The 16,282-nt window shown below is 47.1% G+C and overlaps 1 protein-coding gene across 2 annotated transcripts in view; it reads right to left on the bottom strand.

The window, feature by feature from the left end:
• VPS35L (VPS35 endosomal protein sorting factor like) overlaps nucleotides 1-16,282 on the bottom strand; it is a 148,509-nt gene that overhangs the window by 13,368 nt on the left and 118,859 nt on the right. For both annotated transcript variants that reach the window (XM_025369694.1, XM_025369693.1), the window contains one exon: nucleotides 7,381-7,546. In XM_025369694.1, coding sequence (XP_025225479.1) covers nucleotides 7,381-7,546 — 166 coding nt within the window. The remainder of the gene's footprint in view (nucleotides 1-7,380; nucleotides 7,547-16,282) is intronic.

Below are 16,282 nucleotides of genomic sequence, written 5' to 3' on the forward strand. Positions count from 1 at the left end.
CACAGTATTGAATCCTATATACATTATGCTTTTTCCTATATAGTAATGGGTAGGTAGTGTCGCATCAGTGTGGACAAGCTGGACAAAGCGATGACTGATATCCCAGGTGGGACGAAGTGAAATTGTATCACCCTATTCAGTACAGCGTGCGAATTAAAACTTACGAATTATTTCTGAGATATTCCACTTAATATTTTTGGACCAGGTTGACAGTGGAGTAACTGAAACCACAGAAAATGAAACAGGGACTGGGCGCTGTGGCTCACACCTATAATCTGAGCATTTTGAGAAGCTAAGGCAGGTGGATCACTTGAGGTCAGGAGTTTGAGACCAGCCTGGCCAACATGATGAAGCCTAGTCTCTACTAAAACTACAAAAAATTAGCTGGGCGTGGTGGTGCAAGCCTGTAGTCCCAGATTCTTGGGAGGCTAAGGCAGGAGAATTGCCTTAACCCGTGAGGCAGAAGTTGCAGTGAGCCAAGATCGAGCCACTGTACTCCAGCTTGGGTGACACAGCGAGACGTCTTGGGGAAAAAAAAAAAAAGACCGAGCTCATGCCTGTGATCCCAGCACTTTGGGAGGCTGAGGCGGATGGATCACCAGGTCAAGAGATCGAGACCATCCTGGCCAACATGGTGAAACCCCATCTCTACTAAGAATACAAAAATTAGCTGGGCGTGCTGGCAGGCGCCTGTAGTCCCAGCTACTGGCACGCTACTGCACCCCAGCCTGGTGACAGGGGGGGACTCCATCTCAAAAAAAAAAAAAAAGAGACACCGGGTAAGGGGGCCCTACGCGTACAGCTCTGTTGCTTTGTTGTCATGGCCGCGTAGTTCCACTGTATGATGGAACAGAATGTACTGAGTTGGTCCCTACTGCGAACACTTCAGTGGTTTCCTTCCTTCCTTTTTTTGGCTAGGGCCAGCCTGCTGCAAACCCTAGAGTTCACAACGAAACCACCAGCTCTGCCTACAGAGCCAGTTCTTTTCCTCCACGCCCACATGAGCTCACACACCTTTTCCACCGGATCCTCTTACAGCTGCTTTCATTCCAGTTACCAGACAGGGGCTTGTATGTGGCCGAGCATAACTGGGTGTGAACAAGCAGCACTCTGTCTGGGGAGCCCAGTTCAGCATCTGAACCCCCAGGCTAAAGGGAGAGCTCTGGAGCCAACACAGCACTCAGTGGTCAGGAAGGAGGACGGGGCAGCAGCGGTGCTCACTGCTTCTCGCCTGGCGCGGGCCTGCAATCTGAGTCACCGCCCCGAGCGTGTGGATATCTCATAAACCAAGAGCCATGCCTGTGCCTTGGGGTGTGGCTGTGTACACGCGGCCACATGTGCACAGAGCCAATCCAGTTTTGTGGTTTAGGGATGTCTTTAATAAAGCACATCCAGTTTAGCTTATCTGCTGGAATGTGATTTGTTGTGCTTTTCTTGCCCTATTGAAAGAACATTCATCACTGTCTTGAAACAAGTGGGAAGGATACTGCCTCAGACACACACAATCAAAAGAGACAATATTTATGAGAAACACAGTAGGGCCTGTGTACAAGTGAGGGACAAACAGCACGAGATGGCCAGGCACAGTGGCTCACGCCTATAATCCCAGCACTTTGGGAGGCCAAGGCAGGTAGATCACTTGAGCTCAGGAGTTCGAGACGAGCCTAGGCAACATGGCAAAACCCCATCTCTACTAAAAATACAAAAATTAGCCGGATGTGGTGGTGTGTGCCTATAGTCCCAGGTACTCGGGAGGCTGAGGTGGGAGGATCACTTGAGCCCTGGAGGCAGATGCAGCAAGCAGAGATCACGGCACTGCATTGCAGGCAGGGCTACATTTTGTATTTTTATAGAGATGGGGTTTCTCCACGTTGGCCAGGCTGGTCTCAAACTCCCAACCTCAAGTGATCCTCCTGCCTTGGCCTCCCAAAGTGCTGGAATGACAGGCGTGAGCCACTGTGCCCGGCCATGAACACCTATTTCTTGAATCACCAATTGATAACATTTTGCTACTTTTGTGCAAGCTCTCTTTCTTGTTGTCTCTACAGGGATGGACAGACACACACGTTTTTTTTTTTTTGGCTGAACCATTTGAAAGCAGGTTGCAGGCGTATCGCCTAAGATCAAGGAGAAAACCTGGTTTCCTTTGTTCCCCCGCTTCTCTGGTCACAGGAATCTCTTATCCAATCTTTTAACTGCTCGTTTATGGGGACGCTGCTGGGGAAAGGGATACTTCCCCAAGGTTTCCTTTGCGATTGCTTGTCTGACACCAGGTTGGGAGTTAACGGCCCTGGGCTGCAGGAGTCAATCTCAGAATTTCCAAGCTGGCTCTGGCTGCTGTGTCATGACTGTTACCTGCCCAGTGGGGGACGGCAGTTATTCTTATAAGAAGCGAGAAGAATTCAATTCAGCCATTCAACAGCACCTGATTGTGCAGGGCAGCAAACTGCAGCTGGCGAAGGACTTTCTCATGTCTGCTGCGAGGACCAGAATAGTTCCTGCATAAATTCCCAGTCTTCCTCCAGGCTGGAGTTCACTTGCACTCTGAACAGCCCAGCAATGGAGAAGAGGGAAGGTCCAACCACCCCGAGGGGCCAGAGGTGTGTTGGGAGCAGGCCACTCACACACACATACAACACCTACTGCATCAGGCCTGCTCCACGCCAGCTTCTAGGCCAGGAGCGGGAACCTAGTCGGGGACGAGGCTGACCTGGTGCTACCCTCACAGACACAGAGCTCATAGTCTATAAGGAGCTACAGACACCCAAACAGGCAATTGCAGTAGTGTGCAGAACCATCTGAGACAGAGTCTCGCTGTGTCGCCCAGGCTGGAGTTCAGTGGCACAATCTTGGCTCACTGCAACCTCCGCTTCCCAGGCTCAAGGAACGGGGGCAGTACAGGGGATCACGGGATCCTAAAATCTATGCTTGGGATAGGATTCTGGAATCAGTGCGATCTAGACTGAGTCCTAAAGCTTGAATTCACTAGCAAAAGTGGGAAAAAGGGTGAGGAGGGAGAAATGAATTCTCTATGCTAACACCTGGTGGTCATAGAGGGAGAGAGAAAAAGGCGAATCTGAGAATTAAAAGGAATTTGGTCAGGTCAGAGTGTATTGTTGGCCTTCAAGTCCAGACACAGCTCTCACGAGGGGGAGAAAAGATGTCCCCTGCAAATGGCCACTAAAAATAGCCCACAATCTCTGCATCTGTCCCACCCTGAGTTGCAAACCCGAATGCTTTGAGGGCCTGGCAGGTGACGTGGAAGAGTGAGGAGGGCCGCCTTGGCTTCACAGAAGCATCCTGGGTTGTACTCTTCCAACGAAGACACACTCTGTCTGCACACTAAATCCATAAACACTGAGAATCCAGGACTGTTCTTCACTCCTACATCAAACATGCACACTCTCTGGTAACCTCGTGTGAACGTACTGGAGGGATTGCTCCAGGCAGCATCAGAGCCTTCTCTTTTTCTTAATCTGGGAAGAAAGTGGCCAAGGCATCCTCCAAAAATGCAGAAATTATTCAACCCCTCTTTTCCAAGTTCTAAACTGTGTCAACATCGTCTCAAAGCCTCCCTACAATGAGGAAGCACACAGGGAAAAAGGAGCCCCCATAGCTGCAGGGCCTCCGTGCCTCCCTGGGTCTCCTGTCAAGACGCTGGGCAGGTCACAGTTGTGCATTCAAAGTAAACACAGCTGGACTGAGAAAAAGAAAAAGAAAATCCATCCTTCTGTTTTCATCTTCAAAAGCTAGAAAACTACACTCTTGCCTATCAAATATAGCCTCGCTCCCTCTGCTGCCAATCTGGCTCTGGTAGTCTTTACTGGCAGGTTTATTCAGAGAAAGGATGGACTGAATCTGTTTGAGGGAGAGGAGGGAGCAGAGAGGGCAGGGCAAGCTCCTCCGACAGCCTCACTTCCAGGTCTCCATCTGGTCCTCAAAGCTGTCTCTCGTTGAAGTTCAGAGCCTTCAATGTGCACTTCACAAAAGAGGAAACAAAGATGCCAAGAAATACAGGGAAGGGTGTTCAACCTCGCCAGCCATCAGAGAAATGCAGACTCCACTCCTAGAACAGCTGACATGAAAAAGACTGACCACAGCAACTGAACAAATGGAAGCCTCATTCGTGCCTGGTGGGAATGTCAGTTGGTTTAACCCTTTGGGAAACCGTGAGGCAGTATCCACCAACGCAGAAGATAAGCAGATCCTATGAGCCAGCAATGCCACCCCCACGCAGCCAGCCAATGGGAATGTACACCAAGAAATACATGCAAGAATGTTCACAGCCACACTACTCATAACAGCCCCAAACTGCCCATGCAAATTTCCATCCAGAAGGAATGAATCAATTTTGGTACATCCACACAAAGGAATACTATACAGCAATGCAAAAGGTGAACTACAGTTTTGCATACCAACACAGATGAATCTTGGACATCATGCTGACTTAAAGCAGCCAAATACCAAAGAATGCTTGCAAAATATTCCATTTACTTATTCAGAAAGTGGCAAACTAATTAATAAATGCTAGAAGTCAGGAGAGAGAGTGGTGCGTCTTCAGAGAGTAGGGTGGTGATGCTGACTGAAGGAGGTGTTCTATTTCTCCATCTGGACTGTGGCTACCTGGGAGTGTTCGCTTTGTGACAATTCGCTGAGCTCTAAAGTTTATTGCATATATGTTACATAATACGCTTTAATTAAAACACTGCTTTTTTTTTTTTTTTTTGAGACAGAGTCTTGCTCTGTCACCCAGGTTGGAGTTCAGTTGCCCAGTATTGGCTCACTGCAGCCTCCCGAGCTCAAGCGATTCTCCTGTGTCAGCCATCCAAGTAGCTGGGATTATAGGCGCTTGCCAACAGCCCGGCTAACTTTTTTGTATTAATTTTAGTAGACATGGGGTTTCGCCATGTTGGTCAGGCTAGCCTCGAACTCCTGACCTCAGGTGATCCGCCTGTGTCTGCCTCCCAAAGTGCTGGGATTATAGGCACGAGCCACTGTGCCCAGCCAACACTGTTACTTTGTAATCAACAAAGCAGTCTAATGCATGTCCCACCACTCTGGGTGTGAGTTTCACTTCCATCACTAACTACCGGAAGCCCTGGAGTAAATCACATTGTCTTTCTGGATCTCCTCTTGCTTATACATGAAATGGGAACATGAATGCCTGTCCTCATAGTAAAGCTGTAAGGATTCGGGGAAAAAGGCCTGTAGAGCCTGACGTAGTCCTTGGCACGCAGTAAGTGCTCAGATCAGGGTAGCCATCATCGTTCTTGCTATGAACCAGCCTCCCTAAGTTACATTTATCCTCCGTCCCCAGACCCAGCTAGAGAAAGCCTGAGAGGTATGACAGAAAGCTGGCCATCCCTTAAGCACTGCTAATGTGTTCACTGCAACTTGCAAGTGTAGAGACGGTTTTGTAAACCATAAAGTATACAATTACTGGCCAAAGCACTTTTGACATTAAGACCAATTTTTGGAATCCAAAAATTAGAACTGGGGGTCTGCCAGGCAGGAGGATACTTGGGCTCAGTGGGAAAAGGCCTGGAATTGGGATGTCCTGTGGTAAGTCCAGGACATGAGGAGGCTGCTCCCAACTTGTAGTAGCAAGTTCAAAATGTCTGGTAGCAGGCCGGGGAGCAAGGCCACCTCCTTCCTCCAGAACACCCAGATAAGGGCCGCTGAGCCTTGGCATCATCTGAGGAGCAGGTGGCAAACACCCACACCAGGGGCCTGCCTGAGACTGGTAAGGAACAGGCCTGGCATGAAGCTCATGCATGTGTATATTTAGCCATTGTTCCAGTTTATTGTGTAGCACACTGATCCAAAAGAGGGTTCCTCCGAAAAGAGAACACTTAACACTCTGTCGGTGGAAATGCAAATTAGTTCAGCCAGTGTGGAAAGCAGTTTTGGAGATTTCTCAAAGAACTGAACATAGAACTACCACTCGACCCAGCAATCCCATTACTGGGTATATACCCAAAGGAAAATAAATCATTCTACTGAAAAGACGCATGCACATGTATGTTCACTGCAGCACTGGCAACAACAGCAACGACATAGGATCAATGTAGATGCTCATCAGCAGTGGATTGGATAAAGGAAATGTGGTACATACACACAATGGAATACTATGCAGCCCTAAAAAAGAATGAAATCACGGCCTTTGTGGCAACGTGGGTGCAACTGGAGGCCATTATTCTGCACTAAGTGAACTAGTGCAGAAACAGAAAACTACTGCCATGTTCTCACTTGTAAGTGGGCCCTAAGCACTGGGTCCCATGGGCATAAAGATGGAAAGAACAGACACTGGGGACTATTAGAGGGAGGAGGAAGGGGACGGGACAAGGGCTGAAAAACTACCCATTGGGTACTATCTCATTTGCACCCCAAACCTCAGCGATGTACAGTATACCCCTGTCACAAACCTGCACGTATACCTCCTAAATCTAAAATACAAGTTGAAATTATTATTATTTTTTAAAGAGTGTTTCTCCAAACTGGTCTGATGTTCCACATGATCTCAGGTGCTTGTTAAAGATGCAAATTAAGAAGGAAAGGCCAGGTGTGGTGGCTTATGGTTATAATCCCAACACTTTGGGAGGTTGAGATGGGTAGATTGCTTGAGCCCAGGAGTATGAGACCAGCGTGAGTAACATGGTGAAACCCTGTCTTCACAAAAAATTTTAAAAAATTATCTGGGTGCAGTGGCACATGCCTGTAATCCCAGCTACTTGGGAAGCTGAGGTGGGAGGACTGCTTCAGCCTGGACTATCAAGGCTGCAGTGGGCTGAGATCACATCACTGCACTCCAGCCTGGGTGACAGACTGATACCTTGTCTCGGTCAATCAATCAATCAATCAAGGGCAGGATGGGGCTGAAGATTCTGTACTCCTTTTTTTTTCTTTTTTGAGATGGTGTTTTCACTCTTGTTGCCCAGGCTGGAGTGCAGTGGTGTAATCTTGGCTCACTGTAACCTCTGCCTCCCAGGTTCAAGTGATTCTCCTGCCTCAGTTTCCTGAGTAGCTGGGATTACAGGGGTGCACCATGATGCCTGGCTAATTTTTGTATTTTTGGTAGAAACGGGTTGTGGCTCTTTTGGCCAGGCTGGTCTCGAACTCTTGACCTCAGGTGATCCACCCGCCTTGGCCTTTCAAAGTGCTGGCATTACAGGTGTGGGCCACTGCGCCTGACCCAAGAATCTGTACTCTTAAGAGTTGCCCCAGGTAAGTCTTAGATCAGGTAAATACAGTGAGACCCTGGACTAGAGGTTCATGGGAGCTAAAGTGCAAGGGAGAAAACATAAAGAGAAAATGAAAGCATTCTGTGTGCCTCTCATGAAATCCGCGTGGAGCACGGTTTGGTGAGGGCGGCTCTGCTACCTTTGTCTATGTGGTAAAGGTACGTCTCCTGGCTCATGGCGGAGAGGAGATGCAGGACGCAGGTGTAGATGCGGATTTTCTCATCGCTGTTGTCCTCCCAGGTGTAGTCCTGGATCACGTTGAGAAGCTCTCGAACAAGAAACAGGACCCCATGTTCAGGATGATCCTAGTACAGAACCAAAAAAAGGATCAACAGTCCCAAAGATGAAGCAGGGAGGGAAAAAGAAAATCACACAGAAACCCAGATCCTCCCTCAGCAGCTGTGGAGAAATTAATGTTGTCAGTTACTGAATAAAGGCAAGACCCACTCACAAGCCTGGTTAAACAATATGGAGGAAAACGACAAAATGTGATTCCCACGAATCAAAACGCTCCTGTCTGGGCAAAAGAGCTTTGAGAGTCCCTTTTTGGATCCCAAGAAGGAGAAGGCAAAGTTACCTGTCAGCTTAATGGCCCGTTTCCAAAATTACACTCTTGTTTTTCTGTGGGTGGTGGCAGTAAAAAAAAAAAAAAAAAAAAAAAAAAAAAAAAAAGGAAGCCCTGTTCTAACCACAAAAGCAAGATTGCAGGTATTGTAGCAGACGGAACGGCAGAAGCCACCTAGGCTGGGTGAGCCCCCGGATGATCCCTGTCACCACTCGAGGCGGTGACTTTAAATAGAGCCTCGCTCTTTGGGGTGCTCAGCGGCAGTAACAGCCAAATAGAGGACACTCTCTTGGGAAAGGCAAAACCTGAGAGACAATCACAGTTTATAGCAAACGGTGTTTCTCAGATGCTAAACTGAATCTATAAAAAGTTTTGGGGTGTAAAAAAATAAGCAGCTTCAATTCCATTCCAAAAAGGTGCATGTGAGTCTGGGAAAGCCCCGCTGAAAACTCTCCAGACTTCTCACTCCGTGCAGAAGCTCTGCACAGCCAGCCGCCTCCACGGCCTCGCTGGCCTGCCCCATGCAGGTCCCCTTCCCTTACCCCAGCCACGTTAAGGTAGGGAGAACAGCACGATTGGAACCCGCAGCAGCAGGGGGAACAGCATGACTGGAACCTGCAGCGGCAGGAGGCCATCTAGCCCAAGATGTGGTCTTGGGTGCAGGAACAAAGCCATTGCCAAAACATGGCCCAAGGAGCATGGGGGAGAAATACCCCAGCCTCGCCTTCCTCCTGCCCTGTGTCATGCTGCTGCCTCCTACTGGCTGAACAAATTGGGAGCCAGAGGAAGGATAGGTGAGGCAGTCCCCAGAAGCCAGTCTCCCCCACACAGAGTAGGACAAAGGGCACAGAGTGGCACCAGGGGCCGGCACACACGTCCAGGTTCTGGCCTCCAGCCAGGCACGTTCTCTCTGCCTACAGTCTGTGCCCCAGGGCTTGGCCAGACTGGCTCCCTGGTAGCCTGCAGTTCTCATCTTACACATTAGCTCCTTAATGAGGCCTTCCCTGACGTTCCATCTGCAGCCGTCTTATTCTCTCTTCATCACAAATCATCCTTTTTTTAGGGAGTGGGGTTGGTTCTGAGACAGGGTCTCACTCTGTCACCTGGCTGCAGTACAGTGGCATGATCATAGCTCACTGCAGCCTTCACTTTCTGAGCTCAAGCGATCTTCCTCCCACCTGAGCCTCCTGAGGAGCTGGGACTACAGGTACATACCACCACGCCTGGCAAATTTCTGTGTGAACTTCTGTATTTTTTGTAGAGATGAGGTCTTGCCATGTTGCCCAGGCTGATCTCAAGCTCCTGGGCTCAAGCAATCCACCTGCCTCAGCCTCCTGAAGTGCTGGGATTAAAGGTGTGAGTCACCGCGCCCAGCCTCTGTCTTGTGTTTTTACAGAGCACTTCTCACTATCTGAAATGACCTTATGTATTCCTTCAGTGACCTGCCCAACAATAGCTTGTGGTTTTCCTGGTTCTCTCTGTTTCATGCTAGCCTATAACCTCCAGGAGGGCAGGCACGTCATCTATTGCATTTGCAAATACACTGCCAGGTCTGCTGGTTGCACACCGTATTCCGTTAATGGCGCCTCCAGGAACTCAGTGTGGATGGTGTCCCTGATGACATTCAGTCCAGCCCTGTCTCCGGCTCCTGGGACAGTGCTGGACACTGACATGCATTGGGTGAATACTGTTGAATGGACTGCAGTTTTTGGGTACCTTCTATGTGGCAGGCACTGCAGTGGCTACGAAAACAAAAACAGTTAACATTTATAGCAGCTACCATAGCTTTTCTATGTTCCGGGGTGATACTATGATGAAGCCCCATTTCAGATGGGAAATGAGCCACTGAGAGGCTAAGTGGCCCAAAGTCACACAGTTGGTACATGGGGGACCCAAGGTTCAAGCCCCAGCAGTTTGGCTCCAGAGTGGACATTTCTAACTCCTGGTACCATATTCGCACTGTCTCTCTGCAGATAAACCAAGCATCTCTGAATTTATAGAACTTGTGAACTGAGGGGAGGCATACATGCAGTCAGCTACTTAGAATACAAGTATGGAGTATGAGAACAGCACTGCCATTATATCCAACGTGAATGTGTGTACATATTGCAGTCATACTTTCAAGTGGGTGAGGACAATTGTGGAGGGGTGTGGGATGTTTTGTACAAGCTGTTAATATCTGTGAGAATTGCTCTTAGCCTGGGCTAGATAGCGGTGGCTCATGCCTGTAATCCTAGCACTTCAGGAGGCTGAAATGGGCGGATCACTTGAGGTCAGGAGTTTGAGACCAGCCTGGCCAATATGGCGAAACCCTGTCTCTACTAAAAATACAAAAATTAGCCAGGTGTGGTGGTGCATGCCTGTAATCCCAGCTACTCAGGAGGCTGAGGCAGGAGAATTGCTTGAACCCAGGAGTGGGAGATGAGTGAGCAGAGATCGCACTACTGCACTCCAGCCTGGGTGACAGAGCAAGACTCTGTCTCCAAAAAAAAAAAAAAAAAAAGATTGTTCTTAACCTGGTCAACAACATAACAAATATTGTTTCTACAAAAAAAAAAAAAAAAAAAAAAAAAAAATTTGCCACGTGTGGTGGTGTGCGCTTGTGGTCTTAGCTACAGAGAGCTGTGATGGCACCATTGCACTCCAGCCTGGGTGATGGAGTGAGAGAGTCTTACAAAAAGAAAAAAAGAATTGCTCTTATAATACTGGCAAGAATGAGAATACAAGATGCTCAAAAGTCTGACATCCACAAACTACACATATCAAAATTGCCCATGCCATGATCTGCCTTCTACTCAGAGCTGGTTTCAGCTGGGAACTTCCCCCTGCCTTCTTTTGCTAACAGCTGTTTTTAACTAGGCTATTCGGTTCTGCTATGTGGCTGTCCAAAAATATATTTTATTTAAGGATCTGCCTTGGGAATAGACAACAATCTGAATGTTCTAGCAACTTCATTTTAACACAAATGCACAAGTCTTGTGGCGGACCATGCTACACACTGTCAAAAAGGTGGTACAAGGACCAGTGGAGACGTAAAGGTTTGTAGTGAATCATTTCCGTGAGCTTTTGCTCACAACTGAAGAGGTGGGAGACTATTTCCTACCTTCTGTACAAGGAAAAAGTTTCCCATGTGACATCCATGCTTCAGTGGTTGTAACTGTTTTTTTTTTTTTTTAATATAAATTGTACTGATGGGCTGGGCACAGTGGCTCAAGTGTGTAATCTCAGCACCTTGGGAGGCCGAGGCGGGTGGACTGCTTGAGGTCAGGAGTTTGAGACCAGCCTGGCCAACATAGTGAAACCCCATCTCTACTAAAAATACAAAAATTAGCTGGGCATGGTGGCACGCGCCTGTAATCCCAGCTACTCGGGAGGCTGAGGCAGGAGAATTGCTTGAACCTGGAAGGCAGAGGTTGCAGTGCCGAAATTGTGCCACTGCACTCCAGCCTGGGTGACAGAGCGAGACTCCTCTCAAAAAAAAAAAAAAAAAAAAAAAATTGTACTGATGGTTCAGTGCCAACAGCTGAAATAAGGCAGGCATAGAATGGTTTTTTTTTTTTTAAAGATGAAGAAAACGGTTCTGGATTCAGATGGCGCTTCCAGTGGGAAAAGGTGTCCCCAGGTGTCCCTGGCAGGGCTGCCTCCCAAGTGGAACAAACAAATGCTGACAAAGTGGCTCCCAGGCAGCACCTGGCAGGGGCTCAGACGTCTCTCCCTGCTGGCCCAGCACCTACCACATCAGCAATATCCCTCTGGGTTTCTGGTCTGCAGGAATCCTTCTACTAAACCCCTTGGGAGAAAAAGTATTAGGTTGGTGTAGAAGTAATTACTTTCTATGGCAAAACCCACAATTACTTTTGCACCAATCTAATAATACCCTAGAAGTAACTAACTCTTCCTAGGAGAACCAAGATGAGAGGCAGTGAGCATGGCGGCTGGGCAGACACCCCGGCCTTGGACCCTGGCTCGTCATTTACCAGCTGCTGGCCCTTCATCTCTCTGCACCCCAGTTTCCACTTCTACGAAACGAGGGTGATAATAACAGGCTTGTTTTGAGTGAATATTTGTGAAATGTTGGCTGGTCCGTGGTTATGAGGTTGGTTAAGTAATCATAAAGTCCTTCAGAAAAGGAACCAGAACACAGGTGAGCTCTTATGTTCTTCCAAAAGGAAGAACAGGAAAAAGAAAGAAAGGGCACTGGGGCAAACAGAGATGGTGGGAGGGCAGGGGAGGAGGAGGGGAGACAGATCACCACTTGGCGGGAGGCTCTCAGGCACCGGCTTGCTGTTTCTCTCAGTCCTGTCTGTCTCACCAGCTCCTCGGGTGTCCCCTGTGCCCTCTCGATGTGCCAGTCACTCTGGCTCTCTTCCAGTCCCTCTGGGGCACAGTGCTGCTTCCCACCTCCCACCTCTATTCTCACCCATGCTGTGCCCTTGGCCCAGAATGCCCTCTCCTCTCCCCATCTGCACCTAGCTGACTACTTACGAGTCATCCTTTGGATCACAGCTCACATGGCACTTTCTTAGGGATCTCTCCTGATTATCTGACCCCCTCCCCCAAATCTGGAGCTCTGAGAGGTCTCTATGGTTCATTAAAAAACTTTTTCTTGCTGGACGCAGTGGCTCACGCCTGTAATTCCAGCACTCTGGGAGGCCGAGGCGGGTGGATCACGCGGTCAGGAGTTCAAGACCAGCCTGGCCAAGATGGTGAAACCCCATCTCTACTAAAAATACCAAAAAAAAAAAAAAAAAAAAAAAATTAGCCAGGCATGGTGGCAGATGCCTTTAATCCCAGCTACTTGGGAGGCGGAGGCAAGAGAATCGCTTGAACCCGGGAGGCAGAGGTTGCAGTGAACCGAGAGCACACCACTGCATTCTAGCCTAGGTGACAGAACATGACTCCATCTCAAAAAAAAAGAAAAAAAAAACTTTTTCTTTTGAAATAAGGTCTTGCTATGTTGCCCAGGCTGGTCTCGAACTCCTGGCCTCAAGCAATCCTTCCACCTTAGCCTCCTGAGAAGCTGGAAGTGTTTTTACTAATACCATCAGTTTTCCAGCACTAATCAGTAGTCATCAGCCTCTTGGGGGACCAGTGCCAACTGTACTTGGCTTATGTAGTTCTTTATGGTGCTTTGAGCAACTGTAGTTAAATATGTACTTATTTGTTTAACATGAAGTCTGTCCTCCTGAGTGGGGTATGCTTCTCTTGCTCACTCCTTAATTCCTGGATCGACACATGTCTGTGGAATAGACTGAATGATGAAACACAGACCTGGACATCTTGCTGTGTTTATGGCTGGACCTTTTCTCCAGGATAAGAAGGAGAAAAGACATCTTCCTGCTGGATCAGAGATCGTTGGTCTACAGAACGGATGGTAGTAACATTTCCATTTCCTGCAAATTGCAACTGAATCAAAAGGAGGCCTCAAAACTGTGACGCTGAACTTGTTCAGTCAAGTCGACTTTGTCTTACCACATTGTTATGTGAAATGCGCCAGTTTGATTATATAGGGAAGATTATTCCACAAACTAGTCCCGGACTAGGCTGACGACTGCTGATGCTAAAGCAGACTACTTCGACATGCTCCAGAAAGTTCTCTGTCTGCAGGGGAGACAGGGCCACCCTGGGGACTGTTTACTCCCACATTTGTAAGCATCAATAAACCAGCCCAGGGACTTTATCTGGTTTCAAATGGTTTCTATCTTTTCTTTTTGTGTGTGTGTTTTTTGAGTCGGAGTTTCACTCTTGTCACCCAGGCTGGAGTGCAATGGCATGATCTTGGCTCACTGCAACCTACATCTCCTGGGTTCAAATGATTCTCCTGCCTCAGCCTCCTGAGTAGTTCGGATTACGGGTGCATGCCACCACGTGCAGCTGATTTTTGTATTTTTAGTAGAAATGGGGTTTCGCCACGTTTGCCAGGCTGGTCTCAAACTCCTGACCTCAGGTGATCCACCCGCCTTGGCCTCCTAAAGTGCTGGGATTACAGGTGTGAGCAACTGTGCCTGGTGGTTCCTATCTTTTCTAAACAAATAAAATGAATCAAACTTTCAAACCCATCCTTTAGGAAAACCTTGCATACTGTGGGTAGGAGAGCAAAATAGTGCAGTCACTATGAAAAACAGTATGGGGGCCGGGTGCAGTGGCTCATGCCTGTAATCCCAGCACTTCGGGAGGCAGAGGTGGGCTGATCACCTGAGGTCAGGAGTTCGAGACCAGCCTGGCCAACATGGTGAAACCTTGTCTCTACTAAAAAAACAAAAATTAGTTGGGCGTGGTGGCATGCACCTGTAATCCCAGCTACTCGGGAGGCTGAGGCAGAAGAATCGCTTGAACCGGAGAGGCAGAGGTTACAGTGAGCTGAGATTGCAACACTGCACTCCAGCCTGGATGATCCGTCTCAAAAAAAAAAAAAAAAAAAAAAGAAAAGAAAAGAAAAGGAAAAGAAAAACAGGACGGAGGTTCCTAAAAAAATAAAAAATATAGCAGCATAATTTATAATCCTTTGGGTATATCCCCAGTAATGGGATGGCTGGGTCATATGGTACATCTAGTTCTAGATCCTTGAGGAATCGCCATACTGTTTTCCATAATGGTTGAACTACTTTACAATCCCACCAACAGTGTAAAAGTGTTCCTATTTCTCCACATCCTCTCCAGCACCTGTTGTTTCCTGACTTTTTAATGATTGCCATTCTAACTGGTGTGAGATGGTATCTCATTGTGGTTTTGATTTGCATTTCTCTGATGGCCAGTGATGATGAGCATTTTTTCATGTGTCTGTTGGCTGTATGAATGTCTTCTTTTGAGAAGTGTCTGTTCATATCCTTTGCCCACTTTTTGATGGGGTTCTTTGTTTTTTTCTTGTAAATTTGTTTGAGTTCTTTGTAGGTTCTGGATATTAGCCCTTTGTCAGATTTATGCTGCTATAAAGACACATGCACACGTATGTTTATTGCAGCACTATTCACAATAGCAAAGACTTGGAATCAACCCAAATGTCCATCAGTGACAGATTGGATTAAGAAAATGTGGCACATATACACCATGGAATACTATGCAGCCATAAAAAAGGATGAGTTTGCGTCCTTTGTAGGGACATGGATGCAGCTGGAAACCATCATTCTTAGCAAACTATCACAAGAACAGAAAACCAAACACCGCATGTTCTCACTCATAGGTGGGAACTGAACAATGAGATCACTTGGACTCAGGAAGGGGAACATCACACACCGGGGCCTATCATGGGGAGGCGGGAGGGGGGAGGGATTGCATTGAGAGTTATACCTGATGTAAATGACGAGTTGATGGGTGCAGCAGACCAACATGGCACAAGTATACATATGTAACAAACCTGCACGTTATGCACATGTACCCTACAACTTAAAGTATAACAATAATAAATGAATTTAAAAAAAAAAAAAAATAAAAAAAAAAAATAAAAAAAAATAAAAATAAAAAATAGAGCTACCACATGACCCAGCAATGCTGCTTCTGGATACATATCCAAACAAATTGAAATCAGGAGCTTGAGGAGGTAGCTATACTCTCATGCCCACTGCAGCACTATTCACAAGAGCTCAGATGTGGAAACAATCTGTATGTCCATTGACAGAAAAATTGCTAATGAAAAATGAGGTAGCTGAGTGCAGTGGCTCACGCTGCAGTGAGCTATGATTGCACCACTGTGCTCCAGACTGGGCAACACAGCAAGACTCTTAAAAAAAAAAAAAAAAAAAAAGACTGGGTGCAGTGACTCACACCTGTAACACCAGCACTTTGGGAAGTCAAGGCTGGAGGATCACTTGAGCCTTGGAGTTCAAGACCAGCCTGGGAAAAACAGTGAGATCTTGTCGCCACAAAAAAATAAAAAATTAGATGGGCATGGTGGCTCACTTATGTGGTCCCAACTATTCAAAGAGGCTGAGCTGGGACAATATTTGAGCCTAGGAGGTCAAGGTTGATGCCGCGAGTGTGATCATGCCACTGCACTCCAGTCTGGATAACAGAGTGAGATCCTGTCTCAAAAAAAAAAAAAAAAAGAAAAGAAAAGAAAACGTGATACATATACAAATGGAATATTATGTAGCCTTAAAAAAGAAGGAAATTCTGCCATGTGCAACAACATGGATGACCCTCGAAAGCATTAAGCTATGTGAAGTAAGCCAGTTGCAGGAAGACAAATACTGTATGAGTCCACATATAAAGAAAGTTTCTAAAATAGTCAGATTCATAGAATCAGAGTGGAGTGGTGTTTGCAGGGGGTAGGGGTAGGGAAATAAAGAATTACTAACCAATGGACAGTTTCAATTATGAAGAAGCTCTAGAGATTTGCTATACAGCACAGTTCCTAAGTCAACAGTAATGTATTGTACACGTAAAAACTGGTTAAGCCGGTAGATCTCACTTTAAGTGTTCTCACCCCAATTCAATAAAACTAAAATAAAAGCTGTGACCTGAAAGGTAACAAATAATT

The sequence above is a fragment of the Theropithecus gelada genome, chromosome 20 (genome assembly GCF_003255815.1).
Source record: "Theropithecus gelada isolate Dixy chromosome 20, Tgel_1.0, whole genome shotgun sequence".
Lineage (NCBI taxonomy): Eukaryota > Metazoa > Chordata > Mammalia > Primates > Cercopithecidae > Theropithecus > Theropithecus gelada.